The sequence below is a fragment of the Haliaeetus albicilla genome, chromosome 8 (assembly GCF_947461875.1).
Source record: "Haliaeetus albicilla chromosome 8, bHalAlb1.1, whole genome shotgun sequence".
Classification (NCBI taxonomy): domain Eukaryota; kingdom Metazoa; phylum Chordata; class Aves; order Accipitriformes; family Accipitridae; genus Haliaeetus; species Haliaeetus albicilla.
In genome coordinates this window covers 44,820,614-44,841,017 of record NC_091490.1, presented here as the reverse complement: position 1 = coordinate 44,841,017, position 20,404 = coordinate 44,820,614, and the positions used below count along the sequence as shown (strand labels likewise).

The 20,404-nt window shown below is 44.5% G+C and overlaps 2 protein-coding genes across 11 annotated transcripts; one reads left to right on the top strand and one right to left on the bottom strand.

Annotated features, from left to right (window-relative positions):
* Positions 1–5,634: 5,634 nt before the first annotated feature.
* Positions 5,635–9,412, bottom strand: MICOS13 (mitochondrial contact site and cristae organizing system subunit 13). 3 transcript variants are annotated; one of them, XM_069790717.1, is made up of 5 exons: positions 9,249–9,265; positions 8,301–8,537; positions 7,815–7,971; positions 6,933–6,984; positions 5,635–5,853 (listed from the first exon to the last, which is right to left on the bottom strand). In XM_069790717.1, exons 2-5 carry the CDS (start codon positions 8,345–8,347, stop codon positions 5,756–5,758), a joined length of 354 nt encoding a protein of 117 aa, XP_069646818.1. In that variant the 5' UTR covers positions 8,348–8,537; positions 9,249–9,265; the 3' UTR covers positions 5,635–5,755. The 3 variants fall into 3 exon arrangements, with proteins under 3 accessions (XP_069646818.1, XP_069646819.1, XP_069646820.1); XM_069790719.1 differs by lacking the exon at positions 5,635–5,853 and adding an exon at positions 6,006–6,224 and having other exon boundaries at positions 9,249–9,412; XM_069790718.1 differs by lacking the exon at positions 8,301–8,537 and having other exon boundaries at positions 9,249–9,392.
* On the top strand, positions 9,390–19,388 carry HSD11B1L (hydroxysteroid 11-beta dehydrogenase 1 like). 8 transcript variants are annotated; one of them, XM_069790712.1, is made up of 10 exons: positions 9,425–9,514; positions 10,566–10,613; positions 10,792–10,889; positions 11,860–12,038; positions 13,281–13,411; positions 14,882–14,993; positions 16,272–16,363; positions 17,342–17,435; positions 18,303–18,468; positions 18,757–19,388. In XM_069790712.1, exons 4-10 carry the CDS (start codon positions 11,954–11,956, stop codon positions 18,941–18,943), a joined length of 867 nt encoding a protein of 288 aa, XP_069646813.1. In that variant the 5' UTR covers positions 9,425–9,514; positions 10,566–10,613; positions 10,792–10,889; positions 11,860–11,953; the 3' UTR covers positions 18,944–19,388. The 8 variants fall into 8 exon arrangements, with proteins under 8 accessions (XP_069646808.1, XP_069646811.1, XP_069646813.1 ...); XM_069790709.1 differs by having other exon boundaries at positions 11,756–12,038; XM_069790707.1 differs by lacking the exon at positions 10,792–10,889 and having other exon boundaries at positions 9,390–9,514; positions 11,756–12,038.
* Positions 19,389–20,404: the final 1,016 nt, after the last annotated feature.

Genomic DNA, 20,404 nt, shown 5'->3' with positions numbered 1-20,404 from the left:
CTGATCATCCCATTGGTGGGCACTAAATAGTAGACCTAGGGGATGAGTGGAGAGTGGCATGGGCAACAACTCCAATCCCTGCTGCTATGCTGCCAGTGAGCCAAATCAGAGCCTGTGCCACTTAACATCAGCAGCAGCACAGTGCAGGTATGTTCCCTTACTAGCAGAATGAGCTGTAGTCCTCTCCCACTGCATTGTAAAGGCAGTGCTTTATACATTCATCCAAAATTTTCCAGTAAAAGATGACTGGAATTGCATGAGAGATTAAAAGCTATGTTCTGAAAGTGAAATTTTCCTGTTAGGAGTGGGGAAAATGGGCATCATTTTTGAAAATGCAGACGAGATCAAGCAAGCAATCATGTGGCACTGGGAAACACGTAGTTACAAGCCTGTGCTGGGATTTGAGGTTAGAGTCACAGGCCACAAGTAACATTTGTACCTGATGCTTAAGTCACTGGGTCAGACTGTCTGAGAAATGCCTTGTTCAGTTGCTTTTTTCTCAAAAACCATTCCCTGGAGGTTGCAGCTCCCTCCCAGAAACATCCATTCAAAAAGAACCCCCTCTCAGATACTAATCACTGCAACTGTTGTGTGTAATACCTAATTGGTTTGTGTTGAGAATAGCTCCAGTCAGCACCTCTGTTGCAGGCACAGCTGTTCTCAAACCTTAGGGGGGGAACTCTGTCAAGAGAAGATAGACTGGGCCTTTGAGAACACTAAACAGTCAAGCTGAAGAAACACTCTGCACCAGCTCCCAAGGCCAATTATCCTTTATGCAGCATAGGGAAACAAATCTGCTTAAATAGGGTTAGTAAAAGCTGCTTGCCCTTTTCCTCTTCTCTTTTTTTCCCTCCCTCTTCTCTTTTTTCCTCCCCACGTGTAGCCAGAGATATTAAGGGCTTGAAAAGATACTAGTAAGTTTGGAAGTGGGATAGAAGCATCCCATAATCCTGCTTAGTGCCACAGTGCTGGCAGATGTAAACTTTCTATCCTTCTGTAGGACAGGTCCACTAGAGACAGCCAGAGTCCTTGGTAACTGGTGACAGAAAAAAGGTAGCCTGTGAAAGTCATTATTACAAAACATCTATGAGGCAAAAAGCTAAAAACCAGAAAGGAGGACTGGATATTTATGCAAAAATAGAGTACACAACTACAAAATGCACTAGGGAGTTTTTAGACCTACCCACTAATGCCAAGTCTTTTTGTGAGGAAGCTATTCCAGAACTGTTTGGTGTAGTGGCACCAGGCCACTCTGGCAGTACCCAGTGTCACCATGTTCAGAAAGAGAAAAGATACTGGGTGAGCTGAACAAAAGAAAACAATTTTTTACTGTGAGGGAGGTCAAACACTGGTATAGGTCATCCAGAGATGTTGTTGAGTCTGCATCCTTTGAGACGTTCAAAACCTGGCTGGACGTGGTCCTGGGCAACCTGGTCTAGCTGACCTTGCTTGAGCATGGAGGTTGAACTAGATTATCTTGAGGGGTCCCTTCCAAGCTCAACAATTCTGTGAGCTACAGCACAGGTACTATTTTAACAAGTCAGTTTCTACACTGCCACTGACATCAGCCTGCTCAGCAAAGGAAATCTGATTAGCACCCTGTCTTACCGACAATTATTTCTATAGGTCACAAACTAGACTTGGAAGAACATTCAACTTAAATCCAGCAATTTTGTGAAAGGATCAGTCCCTTACTGAATGTACACATTCTCTTCAAGATGTAATAAGAGAATAGATGTACTGGGTCAGATGAAAAGTCCTTCCTGCTAAGTATCCTTTCTCTTTTAGAGGCAGGTGCATAAAGAAAAATATGGTGGAACAAGGTACATGTAGAGCAATCCTTCATCAGGTGATAAACTCCTAGTGTCTGGCACTCCAAGGTTTACTGAGCTGTAGCTTCCATCTGGACCATTAGGTTTAAGAGCCACTGATGGACCCATACCCCAGGAAGCACTTTCTAAAGCTATTTATACCTTAGCCAAATCCTCTGAAATCTCTTGGCAGTAAGTTCTGTCATATAACTACTTGTTTAAAAAGGAAACAAACCCCCCACAAATCCTTCTACCTTCTTGCGTTTTAAATCTGCTTCCTAATCTGAGTAAGCACTCATCCCACTCTCCGTAACTAGGCCTGCCTATTTCCTGTCCTGTAGCTGTGTCTTGGCTCATTCTGTAACTAGGACAGACTAGAACAACGTGACTGCGTTAGCACATCGGTGTGGGAGAAATGCCACCTCTGCTGCCAGGAGCGAGGACAATCTCTGTCCCTAGTTTTAGAAGCATGAGCAGCAGCTCTGGGACAAAGAGGGTCCCGAGGACAGAGCCATTACAAGCTGTATATTTACAACAGCCCATCCGATATATGCGCAGATGCTTTCTGTGAAGGGGGAACAGATTCATACTGATGCTATGCCATGTCATGATGACTTCTGCAACCTCATGCCACAATCCCATTGCAAAGGGTTAAAAACACAGAATAAATCTGTAACTTCATTTTACAATACTGATGCCCTCTAGGCCATTGGTGCTCCTTGTATATGCCTTGGCTGTGACTGAAAACCAACCTTGGGAAAGTTTTCATCACCATTAAAATTAACATATGCAGAGTCCACAAACTGGAGCATACTGCAAGCTAGCCAAATGTTTCATGCACATACACTTTGCTCAATTACTCTCCCTGTGCTTGTATAATCATCCTAGGCCATGCATGCACATGTGCCAGCCCATTCACTTCTCTACTGGCATGCTACTACAATGCCACACAGTTCCTGTGGCCACCAGCTTCCTCCTGCAGAGGTTAAGATGGCCTGCTGTGAAAAGCTTCACATCTGCCAGGCATGTGGATGAAGATGGATCCAGAGCAAGAATGGGCAACTCATTTTAGATCTTACTGAGTTGGAAGACACTGCCACTTTGAAGGTGAGCATCAGTGAAGGATTTTGCTTCTCCACCTCAGACCAGCTTCAAAAATGCCAGTAGGAAGGAGAGACTAAAGCACAGTGAAGGTGCTGAGATTCAGAACTTCTTGTATACAATGCTGCCCCTGAACTGTATGAGTCTGGCAAACCACCTGTCTATTGGTATAATTCCTCTTGCTTAAACTTTACCTTAGATTCAGGAAAAAATGTAGTAGATAGCAAATCACCCAGATGTGTTCCATCATCAGTGGGTATGTACAGAAGGGCAGCTCCAAAGGTCTATGACAAAGTCTGCATCACTTGAAAGGGATTTGCAGACATGTACCTTCAAGACCTGATAGGTCCAAGCTATGTGACTCCTGGACTCCCTCTGGAGTCCAGCCTGCAGAGAATTGGCCTTTAACGTGTCTTTTTTTTTTTTTTTTTTTGTCCTCTGGACATGCCGGTGGATTACGCTTCTGACAATCCTCACTTTGGCAGCAACTGGTACCGTCTTCCTTTTGCAAGAACCCTTCATAGCAGCAAAGGTAAGAGACAACTGCAGATAACTGATTGGCTTTTTCTGTTTCCTGCCTTTTCATGTCCTGGACATAGCTGGAGAGGTTAAAAAGTAACATGCACTAACAGCAGATGTAGTTTATGGCCTGTTCTAGGGAAACCAAACCAAACAGCTCACAATGCAGAGAATGCCACAGTGTTGTAGGAGCTGTGGAAATTGCTTCCCAGCTACTTCATTAATGCTTTGAGGGGGAGGGGTACACATGGCAGGACTGAACACATAGATCAAAACTATTTTGTAATGAATTACTGTAGATGTCCTGCTAATGAGCTACTTTGACTTCTAAACCTGCCATGCTACATCCTTGTTCTCCATCCCTAGAATCACCACTCTGATAAAACACCTCTCGAGCTTTTACAGCAACCCTCATCCCTGCCTGCATGTGCCCACTAGTATTTCTACCATGAGAAAAAAATGTTAGTACCTAATCCATCGTGATATGGACACTCATTTTGCCCACATGAAAAAAAAATCCTCAGAAAACCGATGGCAGGAATGAGCGGCCAGGAAACCACTTTCTGCCCAGGCCTTAATTTAACTGTATGTTGCACACTTCTACCAAAAAAGTGTTGAGTGCCTCTTCTACAGAGGCAAACAATTTTCTTGCTGCTAACACTGGTTCTTGTCCATATGTCCCCGATACACAGTTAAATGTTCACGATGGTCCCTGCCAGAGTGAAATTTACCCTGTATCTTGTGTTGATTTGACAGCTAGTTGTTACTTTCAGCATTTTCTGGACCTACTTACATTTTGGCAGGGAACTGAGAAGTGTGCTGTAATCTTTGCTTCTCTTCCTCTTCAGAGGAGCTATCCATCTCCTGTGGAAGAGATGGATAGCAAGAGAATATTCTTGCTTTCTGGGAAACTCCCTTCCCGTCTCCCAATTTGTATTGCTTCTTATCAGCAAACAAGGTTTCTGTTTTTAAAAAAAAAAAAAAAAAAATCACATTTCTGTTTTTATTCATGCAAAACCTGGGAAAAAGTCTGCTAGGAAAACACAGCTTGAAGCCTCTAGGCATTCAAAAAATAAGGAAATGAAAAAACATCCACATAGATTGCGAAGTTATTCAGTGGCCAGTAGTTCACGTTCATATATTTGTTCATACCTCAGCTGTGGAATAGCACTGTTCCTTTGCAAAGAACTTATAATACAAAAAGACATAGTTGCAGTCAATGGGCTCTGTTCCTGAGGTACCTCAGCCTAATTCCTCATGAGGGCAGTAGGTTTAGATGAAGTAGGAAATCCCTCAGCCTCATTCTGCCTTCCATGAGAACTCTGCTGTGATTGGACATCCTTCCCATTTCCATTTTCTCTCTTGCTCAGTTGACAAAGCTTTACACACAAAGGTGCCAGTATCTTAAAGGTACTTCCAACCCTATTTTACAGACATTTAAAGAAGCCATCAGACAGAGTACTTTTTCGAGTCAAGACACAAACTGAGTCCACTTAGTTTTAGCCAACAGCTAGTAAAATTTAAAACCTAAACCCTTGCCTCCAAATAACCTATGCTGTGGAGCTGAGAATTCAGATACAGGTGTAAATTTGACAGTGCTACTGGTCATTATGCATCCAAGGATAGTTGGATCAGATGCTGGAAAAGTTAAACAGTACTGCGATTTTGCTGTTCGAGCTCAGGTACTAGAAACACTGGCGATGCCCATAGGCTGAACAGACTGGGGGCGGGGAGTGTTAAAAGTTTCCTATGGCTTTCTAGAGTTTTGCATCACAGACTTATAAATGCCCTTCTGTTGCACCCTGTCATCAACAACAAGTATTGCAACTAGTACTGGCTACTCCCAGTCATGTGACAAGTCACAGACCTCCTGGAAGCAGCTTTCACATCAATAATGTGCTTTGTCTGACAGAGGTACTCCCTCCTCAGCTAGCTTGAAGACAAGTGCTTGGATTTTTAAATTTTTTTTTAAGTCTTGTTGGCTTGTTTTGAATTAGATGGCATTCACCTTCAAGACTAATTCAGCTTCAGAAGAATCTGTTTAGTGAGCAAACTTGGCAGCTTTAGAACAGGTGCTATACCTCAGCATATGGCCATCACTTCATTACAATTGATCCATGATCTCTGCTGATGCCTCTGATCACTGGTAAGACAGAAAGCAATTATTGCAGTCTGTACGCTAAAACCAACCCAAATACAAATGGAAGTTCCAAAGCCTTTTATTGTAGCCCTTGCATGGCTGAGCTGCCCTCTAGAGGGATGGACTATGCATCATCCCAAAGACAACATAGGATGGAGAGAATCATGAACCCTGGAGAACGTGTTCATTTGACAAGATCCTTCACAAACTTCCAGCCTTCCACAGTGTATTCACAGGCCCTGGTGGGAGCTACAGACAAGGCAGACATGACTGTCTGCACTCCTGCAAGGAAAGCAGAGAAGAATTATCCCAAGAAGAGCATCATTCACGCCAAATTTCCTAATGGTATTCTAGCATTGTAGATTTCTTTAAACACAGAGAAAAATCTAGCTCTTATCTCAGAAGCTTTGAAACACACTAAGGCCTGAACGATCCTTGGTTCAAGTACAGCTTTATTGTCTCAGTAGCATATGTGACACAGAGAAATTCCAACTTCAGGACCAGTATGAGGGATAGACAATTACCAGACTGAAATGAAGAACTGAGCTAAGTTCCATTTTATTTCTGGCCTTTCCACAGACTCCATGAGTGATGCAGGACGTGTCACGATATTTGTGGCCCGTGTTTTCCCACAATTACGTGAAGACTTTTTGCTGCACCATAAAAAAACCTATAAATTAACTTACTAGGTATTTATAACATGCTGTGGCCTTCAAGCAAGATCTCTAAAACTCTAATAATAATGGGAATACTCATCCCTTCTGAAAAGTCAGAGGCTGATTTCAGACATACAAGCATCTGAAAAGTTTATAAACTCTTCAATCTTTAACCAAAGGTTCACCTTTCTTAAAAATAAGTAATCATTTATTTTTATGCTCTACTTTTTTATGCTCTACTGATCACTACCGGTGCTGATGAACTCACTGGTACCTAAAGTCTACCTATGTATTGTGGTGGCCACAGGCCTCCCCAAACACTTCACCGAAACATTCAATCTTAGATTGTAGGATAGCATAGGCATGCCTGTCTTGGGGCACAGGTGGGCAGCAAGCTTTGTAGGTAAAAGAAACACCAGCTCCTCTGGTTAGAAAAGGCAGACAGGTTTATGGGCACACATCCTCCTCCTTATTTCACAGTTGGAACAAGAAATTAAGTCCAAAGTCACTCAGCATGCTCGTGGTAAAACCTGGAGCAGAATACACTTTAGTCCCAGTCCCAATGCTTCTTACACCAGACTGTAACATCTATCACCTCCTTCTCAATCATTCAATTTAGGAGGACAGTATTGAAACAAGACTGGTAGAAGCTACATCACTCTTGGCCCCTTGCTCCTTCCACAGTTTGGTGAGAAGTTACTTTACCTTTATTCCAGGAATCAGAGGGGGAAAAGTCAAATTTTGGAGTGGGTGGGAGCTAGAAAGAGAAAGAGAGACAAGATATCAGCACTTAAGGGACTTTGCTTGTAACAGGATTCACATCACCTTGGAGAAGACTCTTGACCTCAGATCTCAAAGATACTTAGGTGCCTACTCTCTGAAAGTCTCAAAAGGGATCAGACATGAGGCCTGAAGTCTGGACTTTGCTCTTTCCCCCAGTATAAAGTAGGGGCAGAAGGTAGTACTTAACATTTGGGTGCTCCTGAAAAATCATCTCCATGGCTGTCTCCTTACAGTGATCTATTAGTTTAGAATAGTCTCTAATATGAAAAATGCTTTTCAAACTTCCAGCAAAGGCTTCTCCTGTTCTGAGGATTTTAAAAAATAAGAATTCCTTAAAGAGAAGGGCCTCTTCAGGCAATTTAAATTCAACTTGATGAACTGTTAGCAGCTTGAGAAATTGGGAAGAGAATCTTTTTGTTAATTCTTTAAAAGCATGTAAGATCCTTCAAAAGAAGCTTGGAAATACCACTACATAGTGAAATATCTCCCAGAGCATGCTTGCAATCCCCTCCTTGACCCTGCATAGGCTAGTTACCCCTTCTCCTTTGAAATAACATCTGTGAGCAATGTCTCTCCCCTAAATTTAAAATTTTATAATAAAATTTATAAATTTAATTTAAATTTATAAAATTTTATCCTCCTTCCATTTTAATCCTTTTTAAAATATTCTCAATGTGAAATCCAGTTCCAACAGCAAAACTCCTGCCAGCATCACTGGAACCAGAATATCACCCCAATGTTTTCTCCTCCTCATTCAGAGAATGTTTTTGTTTTGCTGACTGTGTTCATCTGCACAGTACTTACCTCCCAGCCTATGTACCTTGTCCACTCTTGGATAGCTGGAGGCAGTGCTGCTTGAGCTTTTTTGAGGGCTTCAGCACCTTGTGTGCCACTGCCCAGCAGCCCCTGATCATATACCACATATACAGCAGCTCCAGCCAGGCCTCCTTTGATGACAAACCTGAAAGAATCAAAAGCAGCAACATTTCAGTTCATGTTATGACTATCAATGCATCTCTCTCAGTAGGCTGTGACCATCAAAAGGAAGGTATTGATAAAGAAATCTGAGGGTCACAAATACTCCACTGTAATGTCTTATTACAGACAGAAAGCAGCAGACAAGTATCTAGCTACCTTCCTTTTCTTCCTAGGCCAACTATTCCCTGTCAGCCCCTTGAAACCATACCCATTCACATTTTATCAGTGACAGTTTTCAATAAAAAATGAGAAAGTGTCAAACACCTCAGAGTATGTGCCACTTTTTAAAGTCTGAGAATCATGGGCATATACCTTTGATAAAAGGAACTATAGGATTTTGCAGTGCGTAAGACATCCATGTTAATGATGTGGTTCTTGCTGTTTTGTTAATAAGTAATCTGATTAATCTGACAGACACCAATATCTTGTTAAGCTCATTATAGTCCGGTTAACACCTGGCCATGCCTGTTCCTGCATTGCCTAGGCTTTTAAGGTTTCCCAGTAGACTCCATGGTGTGCAAACACTAGTTTTACAGCTGTAGTGGCAACCTGCAAAGTGGAAGACAGGAAGAGAATATTTGACCTTTGTTTACTTTTTCATTATAGACAAGAGATCTGGGGAGACTGCCTTTTTCAACTTTACAGGGCAGAGAGTTGCTTCCCATTTAAAAAAGCCAAAAAGCTATCGCACACCTAGGCAAATAAAAGAACAGCCAACTAAACAAAAAGCTGCCAGATAGCAGTACTGCAGTAGTAGAACATAGGCTAGATACAGCCTCTGAGAGAAGTAAGAGAGAATCAATACTTAAATCCATGTATTCACAAGTATTTTGGGGAAAAGGCACCCTTCCACACCTTCTCCCTTCGAGCGGGCTGTACGTTCAGATCGGAAAGTGTTCCCTCAGCAAACAAGCGCCCTTGGGCGGCATTCCCAGGTTTTATTTGACGCATCCACGCTCGCCACGAGAACACCGCCAGACGCCTGCCAGGCGTTTGGAGGCACACCGAGAAGCTGCCGGATGGAGGCCAAGCCTGGCACGGGGCCAGACGAGGCCGAGGGCGCAGTAAGGCCAGGCGCCGCCAGGCCGAGCCGGGCCGGCCGGGGCCCTGGCCACAGGCCCGCGAGAAGTCGGGGGAGACCCTCCGCGCGGGGGCAGAGGGGGCGCGGGCCGCGCGCCGCGCGGTGCATGCGGGGGGAGGGCGAGCGCTCGGGCCGAGCTCTCCGGGCGGGGGTGAGGGAGCGCGGGCGCAGGGACTCACTTGACGGCAGGGAACAGCCTGGCGGCCATGACTGCGACAGGGGCGGCGCGCTCGGCCGCGCGCCGCGGGGACCTTCGGGAGCCGGTCACGTGGTCGGGGCAGAGCGGTGGGCTCCGGCCGTCCCCTTCCCCGCCCCCGCCCCCTGCGCGGCGCGGTCGCCTCGACGGTTGCCGTGGCAGCCGGGCCGTCGCCGAGGCGGTCACGCGGCGGCTCAGGGGGACGCCGTCGCCGCCGCCGCGGGACGCAGGGGCCGGCCGCGCGCGCAGGTAGGTCGGGCCCCGCGGGCGGGGCTCGCGGGGGTCCGGGCTAGCAGGCGGGCGGGCACCCCGCGTTCAGCACCTCCGCGTGCCTCTCTGTGGTGAGCCCCTCCGCGCCGAGGGCGGCTCTCGAGTCGGCCGGGCACGTCGCCCTGCCTTTTGCGGGAATGTCCCTTCACCGGTTCTTCGTGCTGTATCGCGACATGCCGGTAGACGGTGTCTTGCCGCTCTTCGCATCTGGACGGAAGCTCGGCCGGGGCTTCAGCCCCAAGGCTCGCGACAAGGCTCCATCCTACCGACTCTGCTGCTTCGTTTGTGTTGTGCAGTAGGAAGTGCCGGTTATCCTGCGGTACGGCTTTTTGCGGTGAATGTCATCAGCTATGAGCGTAATAATTCTTTAATGAATTAAACGTTCTGTAAGGTTAGACAGGAGGGGTTTTTTCTCCTGTAGACGAGGGAGAACTTGTGTTGTATAGAGGCTGACTCTGAGTTCAGAGAGCTGTGGGAATTGCCAGTGAAAGATCTTTTTCTTAGAATCAGATGTCTCTTTCTTCTATTTCTCTCTCTTTTTTTTTTCATTTTTTTGTAATTAATAGAGCTCCTAATGTTTTAGGTTTTGTACATGCTTACATAAAATTTGGCCAAAACAAGGTCAGCTGTTGCTGTGGGTGCCTGCCGTGCTCTGAAACCATCACAATTCTCAGTACAAGCATCTGTTTCTCACTTTTTTCTTAATCCTAAGAAAATCCAGACATATTCAAAACAGAAGGTACTTGTTGTTTTATCCACCTTTAAGTAAATATTAGATGGTCTGAACTGCTGACATTCAGCTGACCTGGATCCCCTGTTTGTAATAGGGGAGTAGAAATAGATACAATGAATAGAAATAGAAAATACGTATTGTGTTGTCAAATCACGTTATGCTTTTTAACTTAAAACCCTTGAGTTCCAAATCTACCTGGTAACTTCTCAACTTCAAGAATATCTACTATATTGTCTCAGAATCTTCGAGCTACTGAGGTTCATATTTGTTCCCATTTTTCCCTTTTATCTTCTCCAGGCCTCAATCCTACAAAGTCTGCTCTCCATGATCATCTCTGTACCCTGGGTAAGACTGTTAATTTCATTATCTCGCTAAGTATTAGCCATATCCTGATATGCTGTCCCCCCCCCCAAAAAAAGCTAGTTTTAAAGATGTTTGCAGAACTGTGGAAGTTGACAAAGTGAATTTTGCAGAAGACAGCTTCTGGAACTACTGCAAAATTTCTTTTTAATTCCTCCTGTAGTTACTGTATCTAACTGCTTCTGGCTACTAAAGAATTTGTAAAGACAGAAAAACTCAGAAAATACAAAGAAGTAGTACTGGCTAATGATGCTCAGCTTGGTAAGTGAATGCTATTAGTATCAGTAAGTTTTGATACTGACTTAAGTTTTGAAGTTTCCTTTTGCAAGACAAGTTCTAAAGAAGGAGAAGCACAGAAATAAATCCCTCACCTTTTTCCCTGCCTTGTACCCTGTTTTACATACAGCAGGCATGTATAATTCCCAAAGCATGGAAGAGCACATCTAAATGTAATTTGTCAGCACGGTTTCATATCTGTTTTAAATTTTTTTGACAGCTGCAGATAATGTATTATTTCGGAAAAGAGGTAATAATTTCATTAGTTTTGCATTTCAGATTTGATGTGGTTTTACATCAAATGTATCTGTGAGAATCTGAAATAGAATGCAGCAATACAAAATGCAGAAGGCTTTTACTGTAAAATGAGACTTTCAAGTCATGGTTTAAATGAGGAATTCGTGCTGACTCCACAAGTTTCTCTGGAGTGTTCCATTAGGGACAGACATTTTAAAATAATTCCCCCAGTCCAGTTCATTTAAGACAGACTGAATGCCAGACCATCTGTCCTGGAGCAAATGAAAGGCTGAGAAAACAGTTGAACAAGGCAGGAAGATAGATGTGATGATTTCTTGAGCTTTCTCCAGACCTGTTTTCTGCCCTCTTTGGATCCCTTCTTCTCGTACGAGGGCAGGTTTTGTTGTCTTCAGGCCTGCAGCTTTACATTTTTCATCCTGCCAGGGTTACTTCCTCTGAACACAGAGTTGCACTGCTTGGCACTTTCTTGGGCAAATGCAAACCATTCACAGGACTGTGGTGCGCCCTCCCTTTAACAGGGAAACAGCAACTTCTTTGCAGCTTATCAAAGTGTTGATTGTTCATGTCCTCCCTATCTTTCATTCTTGACAAAGGTGACTTTGGCTCCCAGTGGAGAGACTTCTCAGGTGGAGGCTCAGTTCTACACAGTGCCTCTCTTACATGCAAGACAGAAAAGGCCTTTACATGCCTCTTGCAGGTTGGCTTCCAGCATCAGAGGAAGACATTTACAGTATTTTGGCTGGACTGCTCATCTTCAAGACTTCACTTTGTTCTTCACAAGTTCTTGGGATATGAAGCCAATTGGAAAAGTGCTTTGTGCTACAGGGATCATAGCTGGGCTCCTAGCTTTCTTCTGGAAAGACACTTTTAACCCAGGTAGGTTCACCAGGGGGGTCATTCCAAACTGGAATATAAGTCACGCAAGAGAAGAGGTTGAATTTGCAAACTCTAACTGGTGGTCTCATTCATGCCCATAGTCTTACCAGAGTTAGTGGTCATAAAGCAATGCTTCATTCCCAGAAATAAAGAGAAGCTTGAAACAAAGAGGAAGACAAAATGGTCCAACAGCATTTACAAGGGATCCTGCTGTCTATGTGGCAAAAAAATGACATGTACTTTGCCACTGACTTTCTCTTTTTTTGTTTTGATTGCAAACTGCTTGGGGTCAAGAACCATCTCTGTAGATGTGCAGTGCCCAGCACAAGAGGGCTGACATGTCTCCAAACTGATGGCAAAGAATAAATGATATGCAGAAGGCCCAGAGCCTGGTTTATGTTGTACAGCTTTTTATAATGTGAAAATCAACTTCATCCTTGAAAGATACTGGTCTAGGAACACAGGCAAAAGGCGTGTGACACAGCTAGCTTGCATAATCGTATCGTTGTTCCTTGGCAGTGATAGCCTAGGCATAACGTCCACAACAAACACGCAGTAATAAAACAATGCACCTCTTGGGCAGCTGGGCCTGGGGGTTGTTCCATGGCAGCTGAGCCATGCCAGCTGCCTGATTTTATCCATTATCCAACTTCATGGAAGAATGCTGAGCTGGGGAGGAGGGATGGGAATGGTGAAGCAAGGCTTGGCTGTTTGGTTTCTAGCATGCCAGCTGCTGTCTTGAGTGAAGTGGGTCAGACTGAGCCTCCTGCTCCATGACTGAAGTATGAACCTGGGTGTTGTCAGGATGGAGGAGGGAACTGGCTGTTGCATGTTAGGCCAAGCTGACTGCCTTGTGCTGGAGCTTGTTGAGCTAGCCAAGCTTTCCTGCGACCCAGGCCAAAACAGATCAATATGGCTGGCTACTTGACACGAGGTGGCTGATGACTAACCTTTTTGTTGTAGGCACCTGTCAGAAGGGGAAAATAACTCATTGTTCAAAGATTTGGTGATTTTTTTATTATTTTCAGTCTAGCAAGAATTGGAAGGCATTGTTAATCTCATGGCTTCTTCAGGTCAGTCCTGCCTCTTCTAGGTTTGGAGAAGCATCAAGACTTTTGGGCACTTCCACTGGGCGCTTCCACGCACGTTTCTACTTTAGAGCTCTGCCATTAGTTAAGGGCAGCTCCTCTGCTGCTTCCTTCACTTACTTCTGTATCTTTTATTCTCTTTCCCAAAAATAAGAGAGCTTGTCAGGTGCCCGTGTTCTCCTGACTGGAGCCAGTGCTGGGATTGGAGAGCAGATGGCATATCATTATGCCAGATTTGGTGCTGAAATTGTTTTGACTGCAAGGAGGGAAGCTGTGCTGCAGAAGGTAGGAACTTCCTTGTATGAGGGAAGACATAAGAGATTTGGACTCTTACCAAAAAAAACAACAGCAACAATTTAGCTGTTGTTAAGTTAGCATGCAGTTAGCTTGTTAAGTTAGCCAACAGCATGATAAATTTTCCTTCAGAACTGTTGTTGAGCAGAAACAGCTTAGTTACTTTTGAAATTCTTTCCACTTGTGTAGAGAGATGGAACGTGTCAGTGACATGTTTTGAGCCTGATTTGCTGGCAGTGTCCTGTGCCATTCTTCTCTGTAACTGATCTCCCGGATGGGCTACTTTGTGTTGCCATACACCAGTGCCTGCTGCAATATGCCTGGTTTTTCTTACCAGAAGGCAGTAACCACTGCATACTGAGGAGGTGTAACCCAGAAGGGAGCTTGGCCTGTACAGCAGGATGCATATACACTGCCTGAACTTTTTACTACCTGAACATTTACACAAGGAAATTGTATGAAGCTGTGTCAGGGAAAGTTCAGATTGGACATTAGGATAACATTCTTATGTTCTTATGTTATTCTTATGAGGGTGGTCAGTCACTGGAACAGGCTCCCCAGGGAGTAGTGGTCACAGCACCAAGCCTGTTCATGGAGTGTCTGGACAATGCTCTTAGTCATATGGTTTTAGCTTTAGGTAGTCCTGCAAGGAGCAGGTAGTTGGACTTGATGATCCTTATGGGTCCCTTCCAACTTGAGAGATTCTATGATTCTATGAACTACAATGCCTGTGCGATATTGTGCAGCTTTTCAGAGTCCAAACAGTTCTATTTGTAGCTGTTTTGTTAAAGACTCAAACCTTTTTGTAGGTTAAATAATTTTTGACCAGCTTGAATAGATGAGACTGCTTTATCTGTAGTTTATAAAAATGGGACAATATTTAGAGAAGGCATCTCTTAAACTGTGGGGACAGGTGACTTACAAGGAAAGTTCTTCACCATGAAATGGCGCAAAAGGAGAGTTGAGGACAGTGAGCATAAGAATAGTTCCTAATGTCTGGAAGGCGTTATTTCAGCAAATAGCTAAACTGTGTATCATTACTGGGGACCTTCACATACTCAACATAGCAAAGGAACTATGAAAGATGAATACTGCTAGAGCCTTACCAAGTATTTTGGAACAAAAAGAAGAACTTAATATAAAGCATAAGCCTTATTCCAGAAGAGTTCTTCTGAATAAGACTGTCTTTTTCAGGTGAATCTTGATCCCTTTCCAAGGTCAACTGAATCTGCATACTGCTAGGAGTTACCTCTATTTAAGTGTCTGGTTAAACAAAGTCTGGATGCAAAATGAGCTCTCCGTGGGCTGAATAGCAGTAGACTTAAAGTGTGTCTCTGTCCAGAATTGACTGTCACTGATAGTAGTATGGGGAAAAAACAGTGCCTTACAGTGCACTAATTTCTATTCTTTCCCCCCGCCACTCCATATTGTTTAATCTTTGGGTGTGTGTTATTCTTCAAGGTGGTGGAGAAATGCCTGACGCTTGGAGCAAAGAAAATATTTTATATCCCTGCAGATATGTCTTCCCCTTCAGAGCCTGAAAAGGTGGTTCAGTTTGCTGTCCAAAAGCTGGGTAAGCATCATGGGCATCTCTTTGGCCTTCAGGTATATAGGCATATATAGTTCTCATTCCAGTAGGAGCTTCCTGCTTCAGTTTCCCCATGTTCCTCACCGAGGGGGATGTTTAGGACAGGAGGGTGTGCAGTTTGTAAATACCAATGTGGATGTGGCCATCTTTTTAGCTGCCTTTCATGGGGAGGGCATGTCTTTTGCTAGAGGAGAAAAGTATGCAGAAAGTACTTGCTCATAGTACTTCACTAAAGCCACACCCCATAGCAACAGCTGCAGTACCTCACCTGTCACAGGGTACTACACGTATACACATTTGCCATATGTGAGCAGGTACCAGCTGCACACACCCAACCCTGAACATAGTGCCTTGTGTTGAGAGAGGCAGAAACTGGGAGGTCTGAAAGCAGTGACCTGCCCCTGTAGCAAAGCTCAGTCCAAGACTGTATAGAAGGGGCAGGTGGTCTTATTTTAATCAGAACTGATTCACACTACTCCCACTCTCATGCATTCGCATTCACTCATTCTTTAGTACTCACAGGCAACAAAATGTGTATCGCCAAGTACCTTGACCAAGATTACTTGTGATACAAAGGACAAGGGGTGCCCACTGTTGAGTCCTCATCGTGTCTTCTGGGTTCTTGGTGACCATGTGCTGCTTTTTGATTGTCTTTTGTGCCCTGTAGGAGTTAAGTGATTATGATCTTTTGTCTCTCCGTCGTGCCTCATTTGGGTCAGACTGTCATTAGGCAGCATTTTCTATTATACTCACTATCCTTTTGTCCATTATTTGAGTTTCTTAATTACTTCATTATGGTCTTGGTTTTCCTCATGTGGGTGTCTTAAGAAACTGTGTGTAAGTGTGCTGTGACCTGGATGACCTGCCAGTCCAGCAGCCATCGATTCATACCTTTCTTTTAAACCTTCTGCTGTTCCTGCTGATACATTCCCATACCAATCATAATTTTTCTGCTACAAATTTGTATACTTATAACTTCGAAAACAGAGTGTACCACCAGAACTAAGTTCCAAGTCTGCACTACCTTGGAACATCATTTCAGAGAGCTGCCATCAAAGAAGAACAGCTTTCCTTCCAATTCTACCCTTGAGGAGCAAGCAAAGCTGCTCCCAAATGGACGTATTTCATGTATCTTCATGGTAAAGCACTTTCTAGCCTTCTGAGGGAGCGGTTCAGCCCTCCTGCTGGCATTTCCGAGTTCAATCATTTGTTACTGGTTAGAGGATGGCCCCTTTGTTTGACTGCTTTTTCTCCTGCCCACAGGGGGATTGGATTACCTGGTGTTGAATCACATTGGTGTGACCCATTTCCAGATGTGGGCTGGAGATGTGGAATACACCCGCTGGCTCATGCAGGTGAGGTTTCCCAGCAGGAAGAGCTCATCTGGAATTGGGTGAGTCTGGCTTCTCCTGGGACAGCTTTGGGAAGCTCAAAAGCAAATTCAAGTCTATGGCAATGGTTGAGAACAAACCTTTTATTTCATTCATGTTTCAAGTCAAATGGTTTGGAGGCTTTGTTACTAGACAGGTGTTTTGCTCAGTTGTTGTATATGTGTGCAGACGAATGTCTGGGAAGAACTTCACTTCTCTCTTTCCTTCTGTCCTTCTTATCTCCTGTTAGTCCAGGACTGCTAGGGATTGATGGGTAGTTACAGGCAGTTGTGCAATGTATGTCTAGTTTAAGAAGGCCAGTAGGTGAGGAGCAAGCACTTCCTACTCATCTATAGCAAGTACATGTGTCATTGCAGAACACAATAAGGTTGTTTGAAATGGTGTTTGCCATTTGAGTCTCTGCTCACAGATTCAGAGTTTTCCTGTAGAATCACCTTGGTACCAGGTTTCAGGACCATGGAGGAGATAAGCTGTGTTCTTGATTCAGTCTTCTTAGGTCAGGTGGGTGATATTAGTTCTATTTCATGTTGGAAGGAGCGGAGAGTAGGGAACTTGGGATCACAGGTAAGAAATTTCCTACAAGTTAGAGAGCAGTCAAGCTCAGAAGAGATGCTGAATGTTACACTTCGTTGTAGTCTGAGCTCAGTCAAGAGGAACTTAAAAGAGGAACATGATTGTCCCTTGTCAAGAAATCTGTATGTTAAAGCTCAGCAATAACCTTTGCTCTGACTCTCCTCCATTGGTTTTTCTGGAATCTGAAAGAGTGATGGATGCAATGTTTGTCCCCATCTTTGCAGAGATTATTCTTTTTTCTTGATGTTTGAAAAAGCAAATCCAAGCCATGCTCCTTTCCATTTCTGACCACTGTATTGGCTTTTTGGCTCATGCTGACCTTCTCTCCAAACCCTCTTGCTTCTTCCATGTCTACTTCTATCATTCCAGGTGAATTTCTTCAGTTATGTGGCACTCGCAACAGCAGCTCTTCCCACCCTGGAGAAGAATAAAGGTTCTCTGGTGGTTGTTTCTTCCCTCACAGGTTAGTGTCTTTAACTGGCATAAGTGCGGGCCTTGTGGAAACAATGGTTCCCAGCACATCTTGTTTGTCTGTGTACTTCAACCTCTCAACACATTTTCAAGCTGTGCGTTTTATAGTAGCAAGCAGGACCATGGCTGGCTAGCCTTCTTGTTTTCTGGAAGACCTTCTCTGTGTTGCACCATTTTGCATTCCCTTGGAACTTTGCTCTTCACTCACCGTGTGCCCAGATCTGCTTGTTTGGCTCATGTCCCTCACAGCCAGGCCCATCTCTCCTGCATTTCTGACTCAGCATTGAGACCATCCTGCCACTCTAAGGCCTTCTGGCTTTGGCCAGCCTGAATAGCAGGCTGCTGAGTAGTTGCAATTACTGTACAGGATGGAAAGGCAGGAGAAAGTCTTCAGCATGTACTCAAGGGAGCTGCATCACCATACACAAGTTCAGACTACAGTTCATCCCTGTCTTGTAACGTAACGTGCCTTGCTGTCAGGGAAATGTCATGGCCAGATGCACCAGCATGTGATCCAGTCTGTATGTTTGCATGTGATGGGGGAGGGGAAGGCTGCAGGTAGACCATGACAGTGGGCTTTTTAGGCCAGTATGTGACCTGGTTACTGTGTAAGTCAAAAGAAATTTCCTCCCCTTATCCACATATGTGGTGGCTCTTGTGCTGGGATGTGTTCACACAAAGTGGTAGAATTTTCTAAGTGCCCGCATGTGACTAGAAATAGAGGGAAACTCATCTGAACATAACATGGGTTGATGCAGGATGGCAAAGTCTCTGTCTTTGCCCAGATTCCCGCTCCATGTCACCATCCTCCTTACAGCCACTTTCCTGGTGTTTTTCATTGTCTCCTTTTCCTTTCCAGGGAAAATACCCACTCCCTTCACCACTTCTTATTCTGCCACCAAGTTTGCACTGGATGGTTTCTTCAGCTCACTGCGCCATGAACTCATCATGCAGAACAGAAATGTCTCTGTCACACTGTGCATCCTGGGCCTGATTGATACTGATACAGCATTAGAGAATACCAGGTGTGTATTTGGAGGAGGATGTAGGAGTCTGGGAGGGAGTGTGTCTGCAGGAACATGTCTCTTCTTGAAAGCATGCAAAAAATGCACAACTGTGTTTAAGATGGTGTGCGCATCTGTTTGGATGTGCAAGAAGACTAATGGGAAGAGTGTATCGGCTTGGGTACATCACGGGGGTTGTGCATGTACACCTCAGCATAGAACATGAGCGTGCAGAAACCTGTGGTAGTTGGTCTGCACAGTTAAAACCACACCAAGGATTGACTGGCTCCTCTGACTGTTTCTTTCCAGGGGCAAAGTGCACCTAACTGCTTCTCCTGCTCCTGAAGCTGCACTCGCCATCATCCGGGGGGGTGCCACACGGGTGCAGGAGGTTTTCTACCCATGGTGGCTGCAGCATATGTGTTGCCTCTGGGTTTTGTTCCCCAATGACCGGGACCAGGTTTTACGGAGTTACTATAACTACAGCAGTCCTTAAGGGACACCCAGTCTCAGTCTTCTCTCCCACCCTACATCCCTTCTAATCACATTGCCCCATCCCACCAAGCATCCCATTCAACCGTTGGTGTCAAGCAGGAGCAGGACAGCAGTGGTGGCAAAGTAACCTTAGGTCTTTTAACAAGACTCGTCTTGGTCTCCCTCTCATCCTGCTTCAGCCACAGTTCTGATATTTCTACCCATCAGTCACTGTGTCTTAACCTTCCGCCCATCTCCCCTCCTTCAGCCTCACATGTCTGCTTTTACTGCCTCCAGTCTTCGCTCAGCTCCAGCTTTAACCTCTGTCTGTACAGGATGTCCCAGAATGTCTGTACATTCCTGGGACATCCTGCTCCACTGCTTCATTGTTTTGTGTATTCTGTGAACCTTCTTGCTTCCTATGAATAGAATTTTAATCTCTGTTTTAATAAAACTATTTTGGTTTATGTGTTGCTGTTACCTGTTGATGCTTCCTCTGTGAAGGAAGGCTGGTGACCTGGCTTCTGTGCGCACAGGCCTGTTGGTAGACATTTGCTGACTGCACTGGACCTGTTATATCAGCTCTTCCTTTGCTGTAAATGTCAAGATGGGTTGATGATTCCTGCACTGAACAGGAGAAAGAATGTAGAGGGCATTTTTCCCCAACACATTATTCCTATGGATATGTGTCATGGCTTGTAAGTTCTAGCAGCTAAGAAAAAGCAGTGTCTGCTTGCATACTCCTGGGCTGGGGATGGATAAAAGATCCTATGTGGGCTCTTTGGTGTCTGAGAGGATGGTTATTTTGTGTGTTGTTCCCGTCCGCAATGCATGAATCCTGAAGGAACTTTAAGTAGCTTTGAAAGGTGAACATTTTGTAGAAACTGGTTAACAAGTTTGGAATTTATTGGAACAGCCAAGTACTGCTTAAAAAACAGGCTTGTCTAGGGGATATAGAACTAAAATGGAGTGTGCAGAGCCTTGCCAATTGCAATCCTTCTTCAATTATAGCTGATCTTCTCCAAGGAGAAGAAAAAAAAGCAGGTTGAGGGGTACATTCTGGCTCGTGAGAGCTGGCTTCCTGGGGAAGGGTCACTGCATGCCCCTCTCCTTTGCTCTGTTGATAGCTAGGTGCTTGACAAAGTACACTCTTGTTCTGAACTAATATAAAAACTTGTGTACTTCCAAGAGATGTCACTGCAGCTTGAGTTCTATTCTTGTTACTGGAAATGGTGTGTAGCACCTCTAGTCACAAGTACATTTTATTCACATCATAGGAACAGGCACCAGCTGAGTTTTCCTTCCTCTCTCCTTGCCATTGACTGGATTTTGACAAGACAAAGCTTTCTATGGAGCTGTGTGAAAATAAGAACTCACTGCAATCTAGAGTTTGAACTTGCCCCTTCTAAAACACACACCTGCTTGCTTCTCATGACAGTTTGCAGTATACACTTTGGCTCAGTCACTGCAGAATTGAGTTGGT

Bases quoted from the DNA above. Each gene is read 5' to 3' on its own strand.
- MICOS13 (XM_069790717.1), bottom strand. From the start codon at position 8,347: ATGGATGTCTTACGCACTGCAAAATCCTATAGTTCCTTTTATCAAAG. The intron at 7,972-8,300 runs GTATATGCCCAT...TGATTCTTTCAG, and splicing joins TATAGTTCCTTTTATCAAAG to GTTTGTCATCAAAGGAGGCC. The intron at 6,985-7,814 runs GTAAGTACTGTG...TTCTCTTTCTAG, and splicing joins CAAGGTACATAGGCTGGGAG to CTCCCACCCACTCCAAAATT.
- HSD11B1L (XM_069790706.1), top strand. The intron at 10,614-11,755 runs GTAAGACTGTTA...TTCTTGACAAAG, and splicing joins TGATCATCTCTGTACCCTGG to GTGACTTTGGCTCCCAGTGG. The intron at 17,436-18,302 runs GTTAGTGTCTTT...TTTCCTTTCCAG, and splicing joins GGTTGTTTCTTCCCTCACAG to GGAAAATACCCACTCCCTTC.